The sequence below is a fragment of the Podarcis melisellensis genome, assembly GCF_964234715.1.
Source record: "Podarcis melisellensis genome assembly, chromosome: 7".
Classification (NCBI taxonomy): Eukaryota; Metazoa; Chordata; class Lepidosauria; order Squamata; family Lacertidae; genus Podarcis; species Podarcis melisellensis.
This window is the reverse complement of record NC_138539.1, coordinates 56,090,963-56,116,541: the sequence shown is the minus strand read 5'-3', so window position 1 is coordinate 56,116,541 and position 25,579 is coordinate 56,090,963. Positions and strand designations below refer to the sequence as shown.

Below are 25,579 nucleotides of genomic sequence, written 5' to 3'. Positions count from 1 at the left end.
AGTTCTATGTAGCAACTTTCACCCTAAATAAGTTATTGTCATACAGTGCTGCATGTGACTGGTTGGAATAAAAGCGGGGAAGGGGCTGAAAGTAATGTACAACAGATTGACAGAGTGCACATTTGGATACATATTTGACTAGGTATCCATAGACACATTCTGCCCCTAGACACATTCTGCTACTAGTCAAATGAGCACAACTGGGTTGTGTATGAGGGTGTTTTGCAACATGCAGAGAGGGAGAGCAAGCCTACATGAGTGTTCTACCCTGAACTGGCCCATTAGGAGCCACAAAATCTCCTGCAATACTAAACTATCCTTTGTGGAGATCAGAAGGTTTTCAGAAAGTGGCAAACTAAACAGTAACATAAAAATGAAGCAAGCCACAATTAAGAGATGATAGAAAATCTCTACATACAGAAAGAATACTCAATACATGGAGCCATGAAATAAAGAAAATAAGCAGTACTAGCTTCAACAAAAGGCATCGTTTAATGGAAATTTATAAGCAGAGTTTTAGTTAATAGTATTCATTTTTGTTCCAAAGGCTAGCCATGGATGAATGCATATGGATGATTTCAATGTATACATAACAGAGGGAAAATGGAATGTTAATTATTGTTATATTAAACACCAAATAAAATTAAAATCTATTCAGCAGTTTTACCAAATATATTGGCTTATTCTTTGAGTAAGATCAACACAAGAGAGAAATGTATGCTGTATTTAACATAACCTTTTGCCTTTGATAGTTTCATCTTTGAAGAATCTAGTGCAGACATGCACAACCTTTGAGTTAAATGCAATCCATGATTCATACATTGTTTATTTCAGGCTATAATGCCAGCATTTTAAAAAGAATTTATACAGCACTGTTTAGAGAATTTTGGCATATGTATTTTATGTGTGATGAACTCATATTCTTATGCCTTATTCAAGTGATAGTGATTAACATATAATTTCCATCAGTTATAGCTAGTAGTAGTCTTGTTGGTTTCCCTCAGTAAAATCTACTAGGCCAGCATAATTTGTGACCCACTGCACTGAATGAAACCCACCAACCATGTATGGCAACCTTCTATTTGCTGCCTGCCTAGGATTACAAACACAGGAGACTGCTAAGCACCAAACAGGCCACAGTGTATTCTAATAGGCTGTGTTTTTTTGGTTGGCCATAATTTGGAGGTCTTGTTCAAAGAAATAGTACTTCACACAGACCAGAAAATATGAATGCTATTCATGATTCACAGGGAAAAAAAGTTTGCCAACCTCTTATTGTAAGCTTGCTATATAATTGAGAGTTCATTTCCTTGTCTCGCTGGTAACGACGAAATTCATCAACTGCCTCTCGTAGCACTGTGACAGCCAAAACAAATCCCTGTTTAAAATATAACAAACATTTCCCGAAATGGAAAATATTTCTATTAAAATCCACAGATAAGAAAAGCATGCGCTTTATATTTCATTTTAGTAGGACTGTTTGGAGTTTTGTTGTGTGTTTTCTTCCCTTTTGCCAAGGCCATAGTTATTCCAGAACAGCTGAGGAAAATTTGAGACATAGCCAATGGTTTCTCGAAACATTTCCAAAACATGTGATAAAACTATTGAACAGGCTCTCATCAGAAGAACAAAATATAGTACCCTCCACTCAATTCACATCTAAAAGGCAATGGGATGGTTCATATGCAACAACAAACTGTGGGTGTGTAGCTGTGTTAACAGAGCTGATAGGGCCAATGCACACTGGCACCCCACTCTCTACTTTCCTGGTTCAAGATACATCAGTTTTCCCTTCTGTGCAGCTTCAGTTTGTGCTTGTTCTGCAAATCAGGAGCGAACCCTGGTTTTCAATTCTTATTTAGAGAGCAAGCACAAACCAAAGATGACTTGCTTCAAACCAGGAAAGGAGGAAGGGCATTCCAAGCTCAAGATTGGGGGAAGCATATGAGCCAAAGGTTCAGGCACATAACACCAAAGCATGGTTTTGATGTTACAGCTGCACTAACCCATGCTCTCCAAGACATGAAGCTGAGGTGCATGATAAAAATCATCAAGCACACTTACTTTTAAATAAAGGTTGAGATGTAACAAGAGAAGACTAATCTCCTAAACGAGTTTTTCTTTTTGCCTTGAAGGTGCGTAGCTTGACTTTGGTTAAAAATTATAGTGAGTCAAAACTCAGTTATTTAGGAGTAAGTTCCATGGAATCAATTACTTCCAAAAGTGTACTGAAACATTTGTTTTTAGCTGCATATACTAGATCAGATATACCAAACTTTTGGACTATGTGCCACATGTAGACCTTATAGCATTTTTTTCTGGAGTAGTTATAAAAAAGTTTGGCCAATTCCCTTTGAAAATAAAATCAGTAACCAATGTTAAATGCAATATCCTGGCTATAGCCAGATACTTCCAATGTTTTTAGAAAGCACAAGTAGAATCGTAGTTCTTAAATTATAGAAGATACAAGTTGTAACTTTTTATTATAGATAAAAGTATATTTTAAAAAAAAAATGTGCTCACTTTTCCCACACACACAGGTCCATTTAACATGAGAGTCACATTTCTTTTGATCTGAGTTGGCTCAGATGTAACACGTCATGATCTGTGAAGTGTTGTTAAGAGACCAGGAGTACCCCTGCAATTCCTCTCCTTTCCTCACAAGATCATATTCTCCTTTGCTCCTTTCTCATTCAAAATCCCCCACTAACTATGGTTAGTGTTGCACAAAACCATAAGTATCTGAAACTAAATAGACTTTAGCGTCTGGTTGAAAGCCATGTCGTTTGACATTAGCTCTGAAAAGAGAATGGAGATCATTCAAGTGAGAAATGGGAGAAGCATGGAAATCAGAAGTATACTCCTGATCTCTTAACCATTAAGAAATAGGAAATGTTTCTTCTGCACTGAGCGTCTTTCATGTGTGGTAGAGGCTATTGTGGTGGAAGAGCACCACAGACCTGATCCCCAAAGCTGCTGTCAGGGACTGGGATGGGACAATGGCAGAGGTGGGCTTCATGAACACACCAGCAGAGCCAATCCTGTGCTCTTGCCAGCATGTGTGCACAGAACCAACATCACTGCCACTGCTCTTTCCAGGTAAGCTGCCATGCCATCAGTGGTTAGGAGACAGTTCTATACAACCACACTGTCCATGTGCACACAAGCTCATAAATGAAATATATATATATAGTTGTATAGAATTTTTGATTACCAGAGGAGCCCAATAGGTGTAGAGGTAGCCTATTTTCAGCGCTGGTACGAACTGTGAGCAGGAGACTACGAGAAAATAAAGATTCAAGAAAAACTTGAATTGTTCATATAAAACCTAAAAGTGAAAGAAAAAAGAAAAACCAGGAAATGGTGCTTTCAAAAACATTTCCAGTATGCAGAAACTTTTTTAATGTAACAGGAACTTTAATCACAATTATAATCAATAATAGTTTCTTTTCCTTTTTTTGAGTGCTGCTTTCAACATAGCTTGAACTATCTCTACTAACACAGAAAAATCAATCAATAGTAACATGAACATTTAATGATGATGACTATTCCAATATAAAATATTAAATAGAAAATTCATCCATAATATAGGCATTATAGTATCTAGCATTTATTGTAGCACTACAGAATGTTCATTAGACAAAACATGTATTATCTTAGCAATACTTAGCAATACAATAAGCTTATAAGCAGAGTTCAAGAATGTAGAGGAGGGTATCCTTTACAGGAGACCAGACACTGATAAGGGGCGCCCTATAATTTAGCAATGGGGGGAGGGTTAGGGTTAGGGTTAGGGTTTGGTGGTTACTAACATAATCATAGAATTGTAGATAGTCAGCAAGCTTCGCTAAGAATTGTTTTCAGGCTAGATATTTTGTTAAACAAAACTAGCACACGAGGAAGGTTGGGTAACAGTGTGAGCCATAGCATACTTTTATAAGTTTAGAAGCATAATTTCAAAATTAAAAGAGAAGCATTTTTTCATGGCTCATGAAATTGTATGCATGGAATGGGACTGTGGTGGGTATGTAAAGGTAAAGGGACCCCTGACCATTAGGTCCAGTCGTGACTGACTCTGGGGTTGTGGCGCCCCTCTCGCTTTATTGGCCAAGGGAGCCGGCGTACAGCTTTCAGGTCATGTGGCCAGCATGACTAAGCCACTTCTGGCGAACCAGAGCAGCGCACGGAAACACTGTTTACCTTCCTACCGGAGCGGTACCTATTTATCTACTTGCACTTTGATGTGCTTTCAAACTGCTAGGTTGGCAGTAGCAGGGACTGAGATACGGGATCTCACCCAGTCGCGGGGATTCGAACCGCTGACCTTCTGATCAGCAAGCCCTAGGCTCTGTGGTTTAGACCACAGCGCCACCCGCGTCCCAAGTGGTGTGTATGTAGGAGAGGCCAATGCTACTCATCCTCAAAAAATGTTTGAGCTTCTAAAAGATACTTCAGTTATATCTCCATAATACAGATGGGGAACTAACCTGAGAAAACAGTGATTTGATTAATGTTCTCTAAATTCATAGCTAAAGGGAGGCCATTTTTCAATAACAAATGTAATAAAAGAACAACTCCAGTATTGCCTAGCCATTAGCAACAAGAGTAATGAATACAGAAAGGAAAAGTACATAACCTTCCAAAAAGAAAGAGTTATGATTTAAGAGGAAACCGTATACATATAATCAAAGTGATACAAAATAGTTGCTCTGGATTGTACTGCACAATAAAATCAGCATAATATAACCTGTCACTCTACTATTATCCCTAGCTACTCTCCCCAAGGGAAAAATGTTAATATTGTAATTTATTTATGTTTAAATACATTTCCTTTTTTAATATGAAAATAAAGAATGCTACCCCAAAGTCTGCATGTGGGTAGAATGCAAACACAGTACATTCAAATGTAAGCTCCAGACAAACCAACGTATTATGGAAATTTCAATACAAGGAAATTCAATTGGTTTAGCAGTTATTACTGATTTACAAGTATGTGTACAAATGCTAAGAGGTACGCCTCAGAAATACTGTGTTTATATTTACAATGAAACTTGATTATTCTGTTCTAGAATGTTTAAATTCTTATATAAATTAATCCCAGCAGGGTAACAATATTTCCTCCCTCACCACTAATTAATTTAAAATCCCAGTTAGTATCAATTAATAGCTCAGTAATTTGCATTCATACTAAAGCCAGAATAGGATTCCAACTGTGCAATTACAAAACGCTTTCAAACTATTCCATTTCCTAAGGAAAAGTTTAAGAAAAAATATTCCAAGACTAATAATGCATCTGGACTATGCTGTGCCAACAGGTGTTCACAAATCATGGCTGATCTTTGCAGGCATCGGGACTCTGCCTAAACCCCTGAAACACACATTGTGCATTTAACTACAGTAATCAATGTCTAAATGTATACTTAATGACCTTTAGGAAAACGTTCAGTGTAAATAGAGAAAATTTTGGTTTCATGCAATGAAGATGAAAATATTTGTCTGCATGAAAGCAGTTGACATTAATACTCTCAAAAGAAAACACATTATGGAGTCCACATTATGGACTCACTTTTTCTTTTTAATAAAGAAGGGGTTATAAGTAATATCCTTGTATGTGCCAGCTAGCTGAATAATGTTGGTGGGTTAGGGGGAGTGTAAGGAAGGGGGGGAAACCAGTGCACAAGGTTTACAAAAATCTGCATTCTTACTGAAATTAAGAATTGAAAGACGCAGCATTCTTGTCAACAAGTAACCAACAAGATAATTTATTACTGTGGAAAAAGGCACAGTATATAATGGCCTGTTTATTTCACACTCATTGAAACACCTCTCCCTCAAGAGTTACTTTTCAGTCAAATATTAAATTAGAAACTAACAAGGCTGGCTATCCAAAGAATCAATGCTAAAGTCATAGAATTTACTGAAATCAGTCAAAGAACAAAAAAATAAAGCCAAACTGTGCCCTTTTGTGATTTGCACAAAATGTATTACAACAAATTATTATTGTCAGTGTTGAAAAGAATTCTGCATCTTGAAAACCATAATAAACCAAAAGAAAATCTGAAGAGACAGAACATTATTTTAAACTGGATTTAGTTAATACAGGGTTTTGTTATATGCCTATAAAACACATAATAGCCAACACCGTATAAAGGTTTCTTACATAAAAACAATTGCTACATTTATGGGTGTTTTTGTAATCTGTACCACTAGCCATACTGGGGAATTAACTTTCCAACCACTTATTCTGCATTTAAAGTCAACACTCTGTGAGGAACATTTCAACAGAGATGTGAAAAACAAAAAAATAAAAATAGGAGGTTGGTTTACTTGTGAGCTCAAAATAAGGGAAAATATTTATCCCTCTCTCATTAATGCACAATTTAGTGCCACTAGGTAATACACAGCTTTAAAACTGCAAAAAAGCAATATTAACTCTTAAAAATTTCTTGGATAAGGAATGAATGTGAGTAAAGAATATGTATACGGATTTTAGCCCTGCTTTGTTATTCACATTTTATACTTAATAAATGATTACCAAATACTAAATACATGTTCATATATAGCATTAATGTATACAAGCCACAAGTTTACCCAATTAAAAAAATGAACACATGAAGCACTTTCACTTCTCTACACTTCGCCCTTTGTGTTTTGCACAAAAAATGTTAACGGGACAATCCTATACAGGTCTACTCAGAAGTTGGTATTACAGAGGTCATAGGAGCTCCCTTCCAAATAAGATAGCATAGGATTGTAGCCTACAGACAGGTCTTTTTCTACTCTTGTGTTTACTTTGACCTGAAGGTACATACAATACAATGCAATGCTTCCAGCAAGGGAACAATTTGAAGTCAAATTTATACAGCCTTCAAATCGACACACATTTTACTAAGATGTCATTTTGCATGTACCTATCCTGAATCGTAAGATTAAAAATATTCATTAACCCAAAACCTGTAGGATCAATCTAATAAAATTTCAACACTTAAAACTATTTTTTTGTCTTTGCTGGAAGATTTAATCATATGCTTATCTATCCTACTAAAATCAATGAAACATAAACATGCTTAACTTTGTCTGGATCATGTCATATAATCATGTCTTAAAACTGGTGTGCCCAATGTGATGCCTGAGGCCACAATGGCACCCGTGAAAAGCTTCCCCTCACTCCCCCCTTCACCACTAGTTATCTTCCCCCACCCCATACACCTTGGAAGTCAGCAGATATCAGTCTGAAAAATTACAGTCAAGATGGGGGCTTGTTGGTATTTCCTCTTTCAGCTCACTAGCCTTCCATGCTGAGATTGGCCCTCCAACAGAAAACATGGGAGGGGAAACATTTTTTAAAGAAAAAGGTAAGGTGTAGGAGATGTGAGACCCAAGGCGTATGGAGAGAGAAAGGAAGAATGGAGCAGCCAATCAGATGGGGCAGGGTAAAAAAAGAAAGGAGTGTGTGTCAGAGTATGTGTCAGAGTGTACAGGGTATGTATATTTGTTTCCTCCCGTTTCCTTTTCTATGTGTCTCTTCCTTGCTTTGTTTTCCCTCTCTTCTCCGGGTTTCTATGTCTGCTTCCCCACCCCAGGTCTGGAGGTCTGTGTTTGCCTTTTCCCCCCTCCTTATCTCTGAGGGCCTGTCTTGGGCATTCCTCCTCCCAGCTTGCATCCCTCTCAGTGCCCAAGAAACACATGCATGCAGTGGGAATGAGGAGAGGGCACTCCCTACAATTTGTGACAGTTCAAGCTCAGAATGGCAACTTTTTGAAAATTCCAGATGTGCCCACAGGCCCAGAAATAATCTGCTTTAGAAGATTAACTGTATTTATTGTTGGGCATTCTCTTGTTATGCTGTTTTATTGTTTTCCTCCCAATGTTTTATTGTGCCCTTGTTTTTTTAAAGAAAATATATACCTGTGATCTTTTGATGAAGGGTGGTAGACAAATTAAATAAAAACAATACCTAAAAATAATTTGCCAGTCTCTGCTTCTCACAGGTAATCATCACTGATCCCACTAATCACTTTAACCAACAAGCACATTTCTCAGTGGGAAAAGAGGATTGCCTGAACTTCAAATAAGCATGAAACGATTGCACAACTTATCATTCAAATTATTTGTTTTAAAATATTGTAAGACATACAATTTATAAGGGACATAAACTAAGCCCACCTTTAAGGAATCATTAGTAGCCTTACCCCAGGTATAAATGTAAAGATATTGTATTTTTGATTTTTTATAGCATTTCTTGGATATTTTTCTTCGCATTTTTCAGGACATCCAAGCCATACTGTGCGTGCTTTGAGTTCTTTCTTTCTCCGGCAAATGTTTATGAGCCAATCACAGCAACTGCAAGGAAAAAGAAAGCTATGCTTTAAATGTCAGTAAAGTATATTCAGCTTGCTAAAAGGAAAGCAGTGGTTCTTAAAGAAAGTAACTCAATGCAACTAACAGATCTCAGATGCCTATTTTTTATTTTTACAGTATTTGTAAACAGAGTCATGTCCACAAACTTCCTGTGTATTTTAGGAGTGGTGCTAGTTCTGTCTTAACCACGTTGACTGAAAAGCAGTTCCATAAATTCAGGGCACAAAGCCTGGTTTTTACTGAGTTCAGCAGAGGGAAAGGATGCATTGGATCTCTGGCACTGTTTTCCTAGGCTTTCCCTCCCCCATCCCATGCACTCCCGATAGCACCTCAAATATGCTTCAAAGGGCTCCTGACCTTCCAGGAAAGCTTATTGGAGTGCAGGCTGCTGCCATCAGCAGAGGAAGGCTGAAATGCCACTGCATATATATGTGGCACTTTGCAACTCGGCCAGCAGCTATAGTGGACAGAGTATAGGATTACTATTTTTTTAAGAACACCGCAAGATAAAATGTAGCACCTATATGCTTAGGAAAGCTGCCCTGGTGGTCATAATCTATATAGAAAAGAACTGCTTTATTGCTTTGATGCAGCACTATAGATTTTAATATGTGAATTATTCAGTTTTGTTTGATTAATTTTAATTCTTAATAATACAACAAATTAAAGACTTTCAACATCTCTTTGTGCTTTCAATTACAAAACAGAATATTTTGAGTGAAGAATTGTTCATGAATTGGAAGGCTGACTCGGGTAACAACTATTCCTCCCCCTTAGGCAGGTGCCAAAACCTTCATCAGCTTAGCAAACAAATTACATATGTTTGAACAAAGTTTGGCACTGCTAAACAGTGGTGATGCCTGTGATAAAGGACTGATTGGCACCTAGAGATAAGTACACTTTAAGCCCTCAGATGCAATGAGGTCTCCACTGATGGAAATAATTATAGATTTTGACAATTCAATTTTAAGTATTTATTGCAAGCAAATAGGATTCAATACTTTCAAGACGTGGATATCAGCAAGCCTGTGTCCATCTGAAGCAGAAATCCCCATCAGTTGGTATACAGAGGCTGCTGCATGCCTTTTGCGATCATGTGCCTTTTGCCCGCAAAACAGTAACAAAGGCTCCTCTATGCAAGTCAAAGCATACATAGTTACATTCAGAGAAACATTTGGAAGAAATAATCTAAGGTTAGTATTGAGTTTAGAAATAAAACATTTACACAACTGTTGCTAACAAAGGGTAGTAATGAGACCTATTGCTTAAAGAGCATTAAAAATATATACTTTGAGTTATGGGGAATGTAATTTTTAGAGGTTGCTGTTAATATTTCTTATCAGACATTCACCATAAGGTCCTAGGGTGAGTTGCAACAATTGAAAATATATACCGTATTGGCCTGAATATCAGCCTCACTTTTCCCAAATTCCGACCATGAAAAGTTAAAAGTGCGGCTTATATTTGCAACCTTATGGTATGCAGCCAGGAGCATGGGGCAAACAGCACCAGGAGTGCGGCAAAGCGGTGCCCGCCCTGTGCATAGTCCCTCGTCCTCTCCCCCAAAGCCCGGGAAGGGAGAGAACGAGGAAGGGTAAAGGCCACCAGCAACGCAGCGTGGCTCCCCACCGTATGCAGACAGGAGCAGCAAGGAATGGAGTCGTCCCCGCCCCCCCCAAAATTTTAAAAGTGAAGCTTATATTCAGGTGTGGCTTATATTCGGGCCGATACGGTATATTAAAAACAGTTAAAGCAGATTACAATAAAAAGGATAGGTTGGGTCCTAAAATATATATCAAACGTGTCAAAGGCCAGAATGAAAGAAGTGTGCCTTCAGCATATGATGAATACCACACAACAAAGGTACCAGACTCACATATGTGGACAAGAAATTGCACACCTTAAGACAGAATGCTGTCTCCCATACTGCCACCCCCTGAACTTCTGAGCCCCCAAACACCACATCCAAGACTACCTCTGCCAGCTCAGTCTAGAAGGCTGTAGTGTAGCAGGGCGGATGATACACTATCATCCCTGTTCTGATCCAAGACCACAAACAATTCCTTGAACCCAAGAATAGTGTGGATTGGTCTCACTGCAAGGGAGTTTGAATTTCTATCGATGATGATGGCAACAGTCCTTACCACCACTGCTGGCCTGGAGCAGTCTTACACTGCATAAGCAGGCAGACTCAGCTGGGTCAGCGTAGGATATGGATTTATAGATTTGTTTAGTAAAGTTATCAAGCCCTTCCAAAATATAATTTCTTGTTACCACAGACAACGTATCAAATGACATGCAAATTCAATTTGGATCAACCCAGCCATGACACAACTATCACCTGATACCCAATATAATAGCTAAATGCTTTGGACGGGAGAACCAAATACTTTTGCTCGCATTCTAACTATACATTGAGTTTCCTTTTCATCTAATTTTTAAAACAGGGTTTTTAGACAAAATCACACAATTTCAATTTATATAGACAATGGAATTTTTTAATTAGATGTGCTATTATAGAAAAGATGCAAGGACCTACTTGCTATAACCAATAGTACAAGAGAGAAGGCAGTTGTGTTGTTTTACTACTTACCTCTCTCATCTTTGTCTCATGTACACATATATATTTCCAGTATAATTAAAGTTAACAAAAACTCTGGAGAGCATAATGAATAGCAGAATGGATTTTGTTAAAGTTTAACTTCTTATTGTAATAAAAACCCTATAGTAACATTGTTTTTTCCTAAAAACAGAAAAAGTACCCTAGTGGCACTGATTAGAGATGTACTTAAAAGAATAGCAATTGTTGAACAAAACTGGTATAAATCTTACTATTTTGCATATGAAATACGTTCTGCCAAGTCAAAAGCTGAACTTAAAAAACATTTTTAAAAAACTTTCCAGCCATTCCCACTTGTACTCATTTTCAAGCTTAACTAAAAGGAAATTACTCAGAACATTTTTTAAAAAATCAAAAAGACAAAAAAGGCCCTATATTGGCATACTCAGTCCAAGGATAAGCTATTCTTTATTAAATTCTAAATAGCAAGAATTACATCTATGAAGAAAACATACTGTAATTAATGTACTCAACGGGTAGCTTTGATAATCAGGCCTAAAGCGACACTGTAGTCATGTCATTCTTAAAAGATCAGCATTTTCCCATGCCTCTGAACAACAAATGTGTTGCAGATTAACTGAAAGTGTACAGGCCATCTTACAATCCAAATTAATTCGAGTATTTGATATCCCCTTCATTTCATATGGAAATGTTCAACCGCACCATTTTCACAGGGACAAAGTAGTGTCTCTGTGGGTATATACACATATATATCAGAGAGAACTGCAATGTACATCTCATGAGAAAGAAATCAATCTAGTCCAAAGAACTCCAGAGTATTGATCTATGTGCATTATACTTTCACAAGCTAAAAGAGAGTGTCTAAATTAAAAATGGAAGAAATAATTACAACTAAAAATGAGTTAGCTTTCAAAAGCTTAACATAGCATATTCAATTAAGTTTTATTCAGAGTAGACGCAGGGAAATTAATGGACCTAACTTAGTCAAGTACATTACTTTAAATGGGTCTACTCTGAGTAAAACTTAGTTGAATGCTATTCATTGGTTATATTTTTCTGAAGGCATTAATTGTATTACAGATCACTGAAATCAAGCACACAGGAATTCTGCCAATTCTGAGAAAGGTAACATAGCTACTGTGCTTAACAAGCTTAAAAAAGAGAGAGCTTGATATTTTCTTGTTTTTGACACTGTAAGGATAAATTTGGGCATAATGTTACCTCATTTATAGGTAGTGTATCCTCAGACTTAAGATGTTTGAAGAAAAGTAGTTTAGATATTCTCATTTTTTATACCGATGCTATTGACAGTTTTAAAATGCAAGCAATTCTATAATTAAAAATATCTAGAGGAAAACTGAAGTTTAGCAAGGTCTGTTAAGCTTATAATTAATGGACTCAACATCTTTAACAGTGTTGTCCTATAAGGTGTCTACTCACTTGTACAGTGGTACCTCTAGCTGCGGACTTCATCTGTTTCAGTGTGCTGTTCGCACCCCAAAAACTCCACAATTAGATTGCTTCTGTGCATGCACGGGGGCGAACTCGGAAGTAAACACTTCCAGGTTTGCTGCGTTCGTAAGCTGAAAGTCCGTAACAAGAGCAGGACGCAACATGAGGTATGACTGTACAGGTAACTCGCAACCCATGCACATTTAACTTGTGTACATTCAGCTTTACGCACTTGGCAAAAAAACTGAAGCAAGTTTGGCTTTACGTACTATCTTTGGAACATAACCCCATGTAAGTTGAGAGTCACATGTACATATAATTGACTTCAATTACTCCTTGGTAAATGTTAAAGCCTGAATGTATGGTTTCATCTCTGTATTTGGGTACATGAAAGAGCTGGGCTATCATTTGGATATAATAAATTCACTATTCACAATAAGAATAGGCTACTATAGAGAGGAAACATTTCTAAAAGATATAACTCGTGTTACAGAGCTGCACAAGAGATTCTGACACAGAGTTCAAGAGATACCGTTCAATTAAGTAAGGCACATGTCCTAGCAGGGCTCTTTCCTGCTTCGAAAGAGCACATATTTTGCTTTAGATCACAATAGAATAGAATAGAATAGAATAGAATAGAATAGAATAGAATAGAATAGAATAGAATAGAATAGAAGGCAATGCTACAAGGCTTTGCCAAAACCAGAGAAGGTGGTCTTACTGTTTATTTCAAAGCTTTGGATGAGACTGGCCTGACATGCAGAATGACAAAATAGTGCATGGATCACAAAATATGCATGACAGATTTAGACCCCAACTGATTCTAATAATAATAATAATAATAAACAGCAGCTCAGTTTTCAACTTTTAAACAAAGCTTAATGAAAGCTGAAGTGCAAAATTGAAACTTCTAGAAGTAAAGATGGCTGATTTGGTTTGCGTCTAGACAACATTATGACATCAGCATCAGAGGCCCTAGAAATCGGGCTTCAAAATTCAGAAGCGCTATATATTTGGCTACTTTCACAAAGTATATTAATAACTTTTTTTGTATAATGTATTGTATCATGTGAGCCATTTGGTTCTCAGAATCAGCACCCTTGCTAACACTGTGATCACAGTTCCTGAAGCAACAGAGCCAGAGTTGTCCATTAGATGTAGTCTGAAACATGGAGGGTACCAGCTGAGGAAGGCTGGTGTACATAATCATTTGTTATGTGCATTTCAGAGAGGGGTTTGTAATGTAGAGTGTATATGCAGCAGATGCAGTAGATGTCTGTGTACATTCCAGTTTGTAACTAACTTTCCATTAACCCTACGGTTGGTGAATGACAATGCTTTTAAGTGGTGGCTCAGGCTCCATCAACAAGGCATGCAGCTTCTTCCAAGTAGTCCTCGGAAATTGTGCAGGGTAGCAGCAGATTCTTGGGTATAAGAAATATACTGATCTTTGTCCTTAGCACTGTTCCTAAACCCAAACCTAGCATACTGTACCTAGCTCTACCATCTAGGTCGCTCTCATTACAGCATTTCACTGCTGTCAGCACTGTAGCTGAAGTATATATATGACAAAGCCAACTAAATTGATCAATGATATTTTTATTTAATTGTTCTATATAGCCTCCCCCAAACAGAAATGTAAAAGTCAATAGATTATACAAAAGTACCTGAAAAAATGTGGGGGGGGGGCCAAAGCTAATGACTATGGTTGCAATTCTGAGCACATGCAAATGTACAAATCTTTAGCACATTACTAATTACGGCAACTTTTTATTGTGAAAAAGTGTGTTTAATATAAGTCTAACATGAGAGAGCTCTGACAATGCAAGACTAATTTCCTCAAGAGACTCTGCTAAAGTCAAGCATGAGAGTTCAACACAAGAGGTTTATAAATGACAGCAGAGTACTGGGAGATAATTCTAACTTGTATTCACTCTAGAGTCATCAGTTACATGTACTTTTTAACCTTTAAAGCTGAAATGTTAACTTATCATCAGTTAATGAATTTACGTTTCCCCCTTCACCAACATCAATCAACTCAAGATATTACCCACCGTTAGTGAATTAGTGTTAAGGCTCTTGGGAACATCATTGAAAGGGTACTGCCATCTCTCTTTCCAGGTCATAAAAAATAAGTTAGGAATGAGGCCTCCAAATGGGATTTTTGCCCATTTTAATTCCTAAACTAATGAAACTTTGTAAGGACAATACGCTCTAGGAAAAAGGACCTTTTGGCAAACTATTTTGAGAGGATGGGCAGTGTCAGCAGCCAGCTAAAAAGAATAAAGCAGGAGGATAAAATGTTATTGACAGTAATGAAATGATCACAACAGCCATCACTGATGAGCCAAAGAAAAATAGAAAATCAGATTTTGAGGCCTCCTGCTGCTGGTGCCCTTCCACTGTTCAGATTCCGTTCTTAGACTGAGGTAAAGTTCGCAAACCGGGACACTACTTCCAGTTTTGCGGAGTTTTAAAACCAAATTGTTCATAAACAGGGCTGTTCTTATACCGAGGTACCACTGTGCTTACATAAACTCAGAACAAGGAGCAGCAATCTTTGGACACTCATTATGGTCTCTTCCCAATGGCTGTTTCCAGAATCCCCCTCCCCACCCCACTTGCCTCGTGGTGAAATGGAAGTTACAGTCTCCCAGAGTAACCTGGGGGAGAGGAGAAAGTCTCAGTAGAAGTACACATCTTCGCACACGCTCTTTGAGCTGAAATTGCTCTGCTTAGAAACCACCTTGGGACTTGACAGAGGCCAAGTAGAGGGAGGCTAGGAAGAATTAGCTTCAGAGATCACATAACTTCTGGCACATAGTCACTCTTTCCTCCAGTGAGAGTTTCAGGGATGAAGGAAGAACAAAGGCAAAAGATTATCTGCATTTCTTAATTCTTCCCCATCCCACAAGGAATCCTAAGAGGGTAGAAAAAAGTATTTTGGGGTTTGCTTCCACCACTTCAGTTCAAACCCATCCTGCCCCACAGTAAACACCATGGTGGCACATAATTGCAGTTTCTTAATTTTCAAATATTTTTCTTTCTAAATTATAATGAGTTTTGCTTTAAAATACTTTCCATGCTAAAAATCACCCTGGATTTACTTAAACTACAAGACAGAAATCAAGCTATCACAAAAAAGAAAAGAAAAAGAGCAACAAACCTGGTACAAAGGAACTTCCATCCACCGCAGACAAACCATTCCAAACCTCGTTTTCTCTGAAAAATTCTGGCCCTTGGCAAAGTATGGTAATCGCTTTCATCATTTTCAAACCCTTCTTCAGACATCATTAGGGGCATTTCATCCAAATGTGATGACTCGTCTTCTACTTGGTACCTATTGGTTTTGTAAAGAAATAGATAAATAAATGAGAACATTGGACTAACTCCAAATAAGTGATAACATTCTTTTTAGCTGCTATGTATATATAGCATGCATTCAAAGCATTCTTGATATATAAACACACAATGGCCTTGTCTGCACACACTAAGCCAAATAATAGTTAAGCATGAATGAGCAAGTGCACTGGTATAGTTAGAAAACTGGAGCCACTTTGATCCTCCCCTGCTCCTGAAGCTAAAGCACACTACCAGGAGCTAAAACATAGTTTGACTGAGAGGACCTGAGAGGTGTCAGAACTGAGTTCCAGCTAGAAAAAAGCCCTGATAAGGCCTTTCTCTTTTACTGGTGTCAACCTCAGCAGCTCATACCAGTTTTTAGTCTGTCTGTCTTGATATCCCATGTGTGCATAGACTTCAGTACAGAATCTGATCAACTCCAGACCTAGGCCTGCTAGGAGAAGGTGTCTTTGGGGATATTCACACCACTGGCCACTGTCTTGCAAACAATATAAGACATTCAAGCAGCCAATGTCCACCATATTTGGAAAAACAACCACTGACCATAACTTGATCATGCATTTGGAAGCATGTGTGGAAACCATCTAATCATGAGTTTTTATTACAATAAAGAATGGTCTCATGCTTGGAATTCTGCTCTGTGATTGCTGTGTCATTATGAACTGAAGAGAGCAGAACCACTGCCCTCCCTTTCTTTGGCATCATAAAAGTGTCAAATCTTAGGGGGGGGGACCACGTGCTGCTGTTGGTACTTCTGGATCTGTGGCATTGAACTCTTTCATTACTTGCTAACCCCAAACTCTTCCTGAACCATGTTTAGTTTGGTCACTCAACCTCAGGTGCTTGCTAAGCTACAAAGTTATGAGGCAAGAGCAGCTGGAAAACAAAACAACCCTGGTCATTGTTTGTTTGATCATTTGTGGACAACCTGTGGTTAGCTGAACAACTATGGCCTAACATTATATGGGAACCAGGCACATACAAGCAATGGTATCTATCTCATGGCATTCCTTTACACTTGTTAGTGTTAAAGTGGCTAATGGACCACATTAATAGGATACTTTTCTCAACATAATTTACACTGAAAAATCATGAAACAATTGCTGTTAAAACAAAGTTGTAATACTGAGAAATATATGCCTGACTGTTCAATCTGGGCGGGAAGGGGAGGGGAGAGAAAATCAAAATCCTCCATTGCACAACTTACAATGAAACAGGGTACACCCATCTTTGTCAAAAATTACATATTTCTATTCACCAGTAAACTAAAAGCATTTCTTATCATCATCTCAGGAGTTAAAGAATGAAATTTATTCATACCTCTTATAAAAACACGTTTTCTCAAAAATATTTTAAAATCAAGAACTGTGGTGTTAACTCTACAAGTGTGCCAACTACTAAGATAACAAATAAGCATAATGTTTAGTAACTTGACTTCAAAATGCAGCCTTTGAACTGGCAAGCAATTTATTCTTCTCCAAAAAGCAATTTTCCTATTGTGTTAGAATTTTTACCATAGTATTTAAAAACAATATAATGATGAATAATGGATTTTTCATAGGGAAAAAATTTCGATTTCTTTGTGATCTAGTGCCATGTACACTGAATTGTGCTAGTTTACCATGAGTGACAAACCAATTAAGTATAATGCTAGAAACTTTTTATAAAATAAAGCTCTGAAAGCCACATGAATAAATAAGTAAGTATGCATAACACATCACTGGTGTTACTAAATCAGATACAAGACAGGTATCTGGAGAAAAAATGGCTTCCAAAAGAAAAAGAACATTAATATTAAACAAGTTCTAACAAAAAAAGAAACTAGGAGAAAAGAGATTACAATACGTACTTCAAAATTAACTTTTATATAAATATCTGCTGTGAAAATAATACTATGCTCTCTTCAAACTTTGATGGCTTTTCAAAGGAATAGTAACCAAATGAGTTCATTAAGTGCCAATTGCAATTTACTGTCTACTGCTTAAACCATATCTATATTTTAAAAAGCTGTTTTCTTTTATATTATCACTACACAAACTACGTAAACATCAGCAAACCAAAATATGCTTCTGCACATACACTATCATGAAGGAGCTATTGTAATATTCCTACACCTCTATGTTTCAAGGCGTTCAGAATGACAGTCAAATATAGAAACCCTGAGCAGTCAAGCAAAACTCTAAGTTTCTTCATGCATTACTCCTAATGTTTAATTCACGGTGAACTGGCAAATCGTCACAATTCTCTCCCTTTGCTTCTCAAAATTCCTGGCACTTTATTTCTGAATAATATGCTGCTTTGGAGTCACTACTTCATTCTTATAGTGGAAGAATTCTTCAAGTCCAATCTTCTCCTTGCTTCTTTTAATCTATGAGAAACTTTTATACTAGCTGCTGCAATTCGGGAGAGAATTAGCACTTATGGTTTCATTCTCAGCCACAAAGAAGTGGGGCGTTGTATCAGAGTTAGGGTTAAACTGAGATATGATTAAATTTACTGAAGACACCACACCATATAAGAGGGTGGGGGAATGCAAAGAGTCAAACTGTATGAATGAGCATTAAAATGACAAAAGCAGTTTACTGTAAAAAGTGATGCACAGTGGGGCAAAAAAACTATTACATAAGTGTTGTGTGATTTATTTTTTAAAATGAATTGAATTAATTTGCATAGGGTAATTTGAATTGGAAAATGCTGAGTTTGCTTGGAAAACTTTTCTACTGGCCTAGAGGATAATCTAATTTAGCAAGTTTATTTTATTTGCATCTAATAAAAAAGCTAAAAACTATGAAACTGCCAAGCTTTCCTATTATTTATTTGGAACTGACATTGTTACAGTACTAATGAACTTTTGAAATGCAACATTTTATGCAGAAAAATAGAGGATGGAATTTTTTTCACCCTATATCATTGTGTAACATACACTGAGCTGGCAGCAAATGACCAGGGAAAAGATCTTGGGTTGTGGAGGTTTGTGTAACAAAAATGACACATTGTCATTACAGCAGAATTCTGTGCAGTAGTGAAAAAGGAAAATTCCACGGGATTGACTCAGACTTGCTGTGAACACAACTCATTGCCCATGAAGTAATCTGCTGGAGGAAGAAAGAGAGAGGTAATATTAACCAAGTTCCCCTTCCTCATGTGCTATTCCAAAGAATCAGGGGAGTATTTGAAAAAGCATATGTGTGTAAAACTATGCATGCTCTTGAGAAAGTGGACAGAGGGTGTTTTTTCTTACAGCCCAATAACGCTTAATGGTAGATTTAGGAAAAAATTAGGAAAGACAAAAGAAAGCACTTTTTCATGAGGTGCAGTGTTAAATTACAGAATTTGCCAGGACATGGTGTGGTGATGGCCACCAACACAAATGTTTTAAAAGGATATTAGATAAATTCAATGAGAATTAAGCCTATCAACAGCCACTAGTAATAGTAACTACACTGGACCTCGGGTTACATACGTTTCAGGTTACAGACTTCGCTAACCCAAAAATAGTACCTCAGGTTAAGAACTTTGCTTCAGAATGAGAACAGAATTTGTGCTCCAGTGGCGCGGCGGCAGCGGGAGGCCCCATTAGCTAAAGTGGTGCTTCAGGTTAAGAATAGTTTCAGGTTAAGAACGGACCTCTGGAACAAATTAAGTACTTAACCCGAGGTACCACTGTATATGCTGCCTCCAAGATCAGAAGAAATGCCATTCACTAGGGAACAACAGTGGAAGAGGTCTATTTTGCTGATATCCTATTTCTGGGCTTCTCTTATGCATCCGATTGGCCACTAAGGCGGCAAGGGATAACCATATATCCCCTTCCACATGCAATCACCTTCTAGTCCAGATTGCCTTGACAATTTCTTTGGTTTAATTACAGCAGCTTACTTTGAAATCTTGGCAAATTCCACAAACTTCATGCTGAACAATTCTCTGTATTCATATCTTCTTAAATATCACATGATATACACTGCAAAACTGCACTACAGAAATATTTCCAGAAGTCTATCTTAAAAGATAACTTGTAATTCCAAACTGGCGGAGTTAAATTGTTTTCCAAGTACTTCCCTGTAGGTTTACCAGTTTTAGTAACAAAAACTCCTATAACTCTTATTTTTGAAATAATAAATGTGTGGTGTTATAATACTATCAAAATTTCAAACTATTTTATATTTAACATAGTCTCAAAGTTCACATATGCAGTACATGTTGAATACTAAATGCAGTTTTCATGTTTATGGGTTATAGATAACACATCTGTAGAAACATAGCAATATTTGGAATTTTATATATCTTTTTAGAGCCATTTAAAATAATGTTTTATTTTTATGGATTATGTGAGCTGATGAATCACATATATAGTGAAGAGCAATTTCTGTAACTAGGATGACAACTTTCCCAGTGAATCTGGAAACGTTTTCAGTAACTACAACTGAAAGACCTGTAACGATACCCATGTTGCACCAAGCTCGCACATTGGTTCACATAAATACATACCTAGGATGGGTCAGAACTTCTTATTCTTACATGAATGAGAACTAAGACTTTTAATTTGCCAAATTTCTATTGCAATAAATGCCGGAGTTTTCTGTTTTAACAGCAAGCTTGGTATCTACTACGTGACCATTGTTATTGCAAACCTATGTCACACCCCTTGTTTGAACATTCTTAACTGGAATAAAGTGCTATTATTCTGTCTCATAGGACTGGGCAAACAGATTGACTGAAAAAGTATAGTGATGTATCTTGTTTTATTACTTTTTTGTGGATAACACTGGGGGAAAACAAGACACTATCTCTGGCTTGATCTTAAAATAAAGATACCATGAGAATTGACTGATATATTAATACAAAGACATTGACAAAACTTAACTATATGAAACTAGAGAATGCTCACTATTTTTGTCCAAGGTTTAAGTACTTTGTTATCAGAGACAGATACAAAAACATAAAGATGTTTTAGAGGTGCGGGAAGATAACAAAAAGGCCAGGCAGTAAACATGAGAATGAGTCACACATATAAGTCCTGAACCTAAATAATAAAAAACCTTATTTGAGAATAGATTAGATAAACTAAGCTTTCAAAGGACAATCTTTAAAATGAGCTTGTGAAAGTAGCATATTTCAAAAGCAAGCTTCTGAAAAGCTATGCTTAAGACAAACAGATATGGTGATCTGAAAAATGAAACAAAACCCTATTTTCTGAACCTCTCTCCCCCATTAAAGAAAACACAAGAACAGAAACTGTCTGTTCCTGGACTCTAAAAGAACATATAATACAAACTAAGAATCAAGTAGACTATAAAATAGCTTTAAAACTGTATCTTTATTGAATGGGTGAAAAAAACCTATTTTCTTTTACAAAAAAAAGTTTCCAATTTGGACAATGAGAACAACATTTCATACCATACAAACACAAAATGTCAATTAACAGATTTACATTAATTCACCAAATCAAATATTTCACAACTACTTTAAAAATTCAGAATAAAAAAGAAAAAATAGCCTAAGATTTGCATGTAACTCATGAGTAGTCTATATACAGAACATGCTTCATGGGGACATGGGGACACATTTTACGGTGCAAAACCTGCTACCCATATTATCTAGTGTTAACAAGTTTGCCAAAAACAAGATTGTATACATGATCTGATCCAACAATACATTTGAAAATGTATCAAGGATTTACTTACGTAAATAATTATGTATCTAGAAAACTAAAGTTCTTATCTCAGAGAGGCAATGTTTACTTAAGCACCATTACCCAGTTTACCAACATTTTCCAATCATGTTCTGGGAAAACTTGGAAGCTTATAATAGCAAACATTATTTCTTACATAGTCACACAGGAATATTGGGTGGTGTTCTGAAGTACAGTGGTACCTCAGGTTAAGTACTTAATTCATTCCAGAGGTCCGTTCGTAACCTGAAACTGTTCTTAACCTGAAGCACCACTTTAGCTAATGGGGCCTCCTGCTGCCGCCGGAGCACAATTTCTGTTCTCATTCTGAAGCAAAATTCTTAACCCGAGGTACTATTTCTGGGTTAGCGGACTCTGTAACCTGAAGCGTATGTAACCCGAGGTACCACTGTACAGTCTTTTCATGTGGGGCAATTATGGCCTAGCTAGCACACCATGAAAACAGATTGTGTATCCTATATTCATTGTATCCAGTACACAGGGTATCATGGCAGACCAGTCATGTGAAAAGAGCACCTTAAACTAACAAAGTCTGAAAACCACAACCCTTGTTTATTCAGGAATTGAATTTAAATACTTCTGTTTTAAATTTTGTATATTTTATATTTATATCATTGTATGCTGCTTTGAGAGCTAATGATAAAAATTGGGATATCATTTTTTTAACAAATAAATTATATTTACATCTGCAAAGATATGTACTGTATATGAATGCATTGTTAGTAAATCAACTTGTATATACAACACGGTAGCCTTTTGGAAGCCACTGTTTACCTTATCTGCTATTATCCTGAAGATGTACTGAAATCCATAACCTACAGACGGGCTCAGTAAGTTTACTCCATCATCTTCAACCCCATGACTTACATATTTAAGAAAACTAAAAATATGTTACCTTAAATCCCCAATACTAACCTAAGTTGGTTGCTAAATAATTTAGATGTACACAGTGAGAACAAATCCAACAACACAATATTTTTAAGGAACATTTTAGATTGTTCTTTGTAAACTGCTTGGAGGGCTTCCGTTGAGTAAGAAGTATATAAATTTAATTAAATAAATAAAATGCTAAACTTAACAAAACCCCTTTGGTCATTTCCTACAGCTACCAGCTGAAAGTCCTTTAATAAATTATAGTGATATACCTAAACCCCTACGTTATGAGTTTAAGAGTAAGGTGCCAAGTCCTTAGTTAAGGCATTATACCCTTATGCCCTTTCATTAACATATTTACAAGGTGAAATGAAAGTAACTGTATCTGAGATTACTATATCTGCAGCTCCACAAATACCTTGATATCAGCGTCAACAATGTGAAAAGGATTATATACGGTACATTCTGACTTCTGCTAACACAACAGAACTTCCCCTCCTCCTCCTCTCCCTGAACCCCCTCCACTCATCCTCTCTGCTCTTAATTCTCCACAGCAGGTCTGGGCTTGATGCTTGGGGTAAGGACCAAGCCAAGGTGGTGGAAGTTCCACTTCATGAGTCTAACCCATTCTACTTGTACAATGACTTAGTTGGCTACAACCCAGTGGGGGTGAGAGAAGAACAGGACTCTAAAAATACAGTGTGATTTTGTAATACAGTGCTTAAGTAAAGACTTACAGCAGAATTATGTGCATGCATATCTACTAAGTGCTTAGTTTCACTGCTTTAAATAGTGCTTACTGCCAGGGAAGAATGTAGCCTAAAAGTTCCTTCCCACATTTACAAGGCCTTAAAGAATATTTGCACACCTCTATTTCATAATGAAATGTGATTCACATTACTCCATCACACCTTTTTATAGCCCAGTTATACTCCACACTAGTGAAGACTCCTCTCTTGAAGAGGGTCTTCTATCTGAGGTGATGCACGTGAGATACTGTATAGTTTGATGTAGTAAGGAAGATGGATAGTGAATATAATGTATACACCAACAGCTGTCAAATGCTTGCCTTATCATAAATTTCAACTTTATAAATCTGTTCAAGTAACCTATAGGCTATAAAGCTTATGCTTTAAAGACAATAAAAGTTAGTCTCTAAAGTACCACCAGAATCAATCTGTCTTTTCTTGTATTTACAATGTTCCCAAACGTGTTGATTTTAAAAAGAGGAAAACATGTTATCTGTTTCATCTTTTCTATAAGTCCTTAATTTTTCATATGTTTCTTCAAATAAAAGATATCTTTACAAAACCTAAACTTTCTGTGCCTGGAAATCAGATCCCAGAGTAAAGATCCAAGTGCTTATACATATGCACCAGTATTTCCAGTTTCAGTTTGCAGCTTCTTTCTATCAGAAGCTGCCTCCACAAATCCCAGAGTACTGGATACACTCCAAGCTGTAATTGGAAGGGAGTTCAGACACCTCCTTAGGAGTAAGACCAAACTCCCTGTTGCCATCTAGGAAATGGTATACCAGCCTATCTCAAAACCTTTGTAATCAAATGAACTCCTAAGGCATCTGAAATCAATTGAACCCAACGGCATGAAACAACTAAAACAACTATGTTAAAGTGGTCACCAGATTCCATTTTTAAATAGAACCCAGTAACAAATTTGTTCCTCTAGAGCAGGGGTTGTCAACCTGGTCCCTACTCCCCACTAGTGGACGTTTCAGGATTCCAGGTGGGCAGTAGGGGGTTCTACAGGACAAGCTGAATCCTCCTTCCATCAAGCACTGGTGGGCGGTAAGGAAATTTTACCATCAAGAAAGATGCATTAGTGGGTGGTAGGTATAAAAAGGTTGACTACCCCTGCTCTAGAGGAACAACAATGAATTGAACCTAGAGACCTGTTCAGGTGCTCTCCCGACATGTATGAGGGGAGAGTAAGCCTTTGCCCATTAATCATGCCCCTGGCTCACACAGACTCAGAAGAATGCACAAGAATGCATGTACACAGGTACCCATGGAATGAAGAACCCATAGGATTCCCAAACACATGGGAATCCTTGCCAGTGCCTTTTGCAGTTGTTTCAAAAAATCAAAAGCCTAGAGACATCTGCAGCAGCCTGAATGAGAAAGTTCTGCCTTGTGAGGGGACTCTAATTTCCTCCCTAAACATCTTACGCCAGTATTTCCAACATATTGCAAGTCACCTCAAGTGCTCTGGTTAGTAGGGAAGGCCGTTAAAACCAACAATCATTTTCCTGCAAGTAGAAACAAGATTCAGTAGCCAACATCTACAGCCCAGTCTAGAAGTTTGGAAAACTGGGGGGATGGATTCCAGTTCTGCCACTGAACTCATCCTGTATAAGAATTAAGTGGTTCTGTTGAAACTCAACATATGTAAACAAACACCAGAAAGGGTAACCCAGACCATCCACCACCTAAGATTTGCTCCAAGCTTGAGAAGGACATAGGCGAGAGATCCTTAACCACAGAGGTGCTCTCAACATTGTTCTTCGCCCATCCCTCCAGTTGCCTATGGTTAGAACCAAGTGTCAGTGGGGCCCTCCCTGCTTCCTAGAAGTGGCACACTGCTCTACCAACCATTCCTTCTGATCCCAGAGGTCGACCCCCTCAGTGGCAACAAGGACACACTCTGCACATGCTCAGAGTATTCATCCATTATCACTTTCTATGTTCCAGGGAGGAGCTCTAGGGCATTGCCAAAGCAGGGCTCTGGACTTGGAAACACCAGCCCCAGGGCGAGACATCACACACACACCCTCCAAAATGGGGCAAAGGGAGCCTGTCAAAGCAGCATCACTGCAACGCCAATCCCTGAGCACCTTCTCAGAAGGGACAGCCTCCCCCCCCCCACCTCCAGCCTAAGAAAGCTGACAGGCAGCCTGACCCCCCCCCCACCACCACCCAAAGGCCCAGAGAGCCGCAGCCGCCCTGTCCTGTCCGTCGAGTGAGGGCCCCAAACGCCTCAGCGCGGCGAAGGGACCTGCCAGCCAAGTCGGGGGCTGCGGAGGATGGAGCCCATCCCCCACCAGGCACCTCACACACCAGCACCCCTCACGCGCCCCCCCCCGCCACTTCCCTTCCGGCCGGTACCTGCTGTGCCTCTGCGCGGCGGAGGCGTTGGTGTAATACGCCGCCCTTCGTTGGGTGCTGCGCGGCACCGGGTGCAGAGGGATTTGGTCCGCCATCTTTCTCCGCCCACCCCCTTCCCCTCCCCCCGCCCGCCGG

The 25,579-nt window shown here is 38.0% G+C and overlaps 1 protein-coding gene across 6 annotated transcripts in view; it reads right to left on the bottom strand.

Annotated features, from left to right (window-relative positions):
* The window catches only part of ATP9B (ATPase phospholipid transporting 9B (putative)), a 114,273-nt gene extending 88,694 nt beyond the window's left edge, over positions 1-25,579 (bottom strand). For 2 of the 6 annotated variants that reach the window (XM_081919432.1, XM_081919433.1), the window contains exons 1-5: positions 25,445-25,579; positions 15,561-15,734; positions 8,193-8,343; positions 3,215-3,328; positions 1,270-1,378 (exon numbers count right to left, since the gene is read on the bottom strand). In XM_081919432.1, the coding sequence (XP_081775558.1) occupies positions 1,270-1,378; positions 3,215-3,328; positions 8,193-8,343; positions 15,561-15,734; positions 25,445-25,539 (643 nt within the window). In that variant the 5' untranslated portion in view covers positions 25,540-25,579. Of the gene's footprint in view, positions 1-1,269; positions 1,379-3,214; positions 3,329-8,166; positions 8,344-15,560; positions 15,735-25,444 lie in introns of those variants that run through there. The other 4 variants (XM_081919434.1, XM_081919435.1, XM_081919436.1 and 1 more) reach the window with 4 other exon arrangements.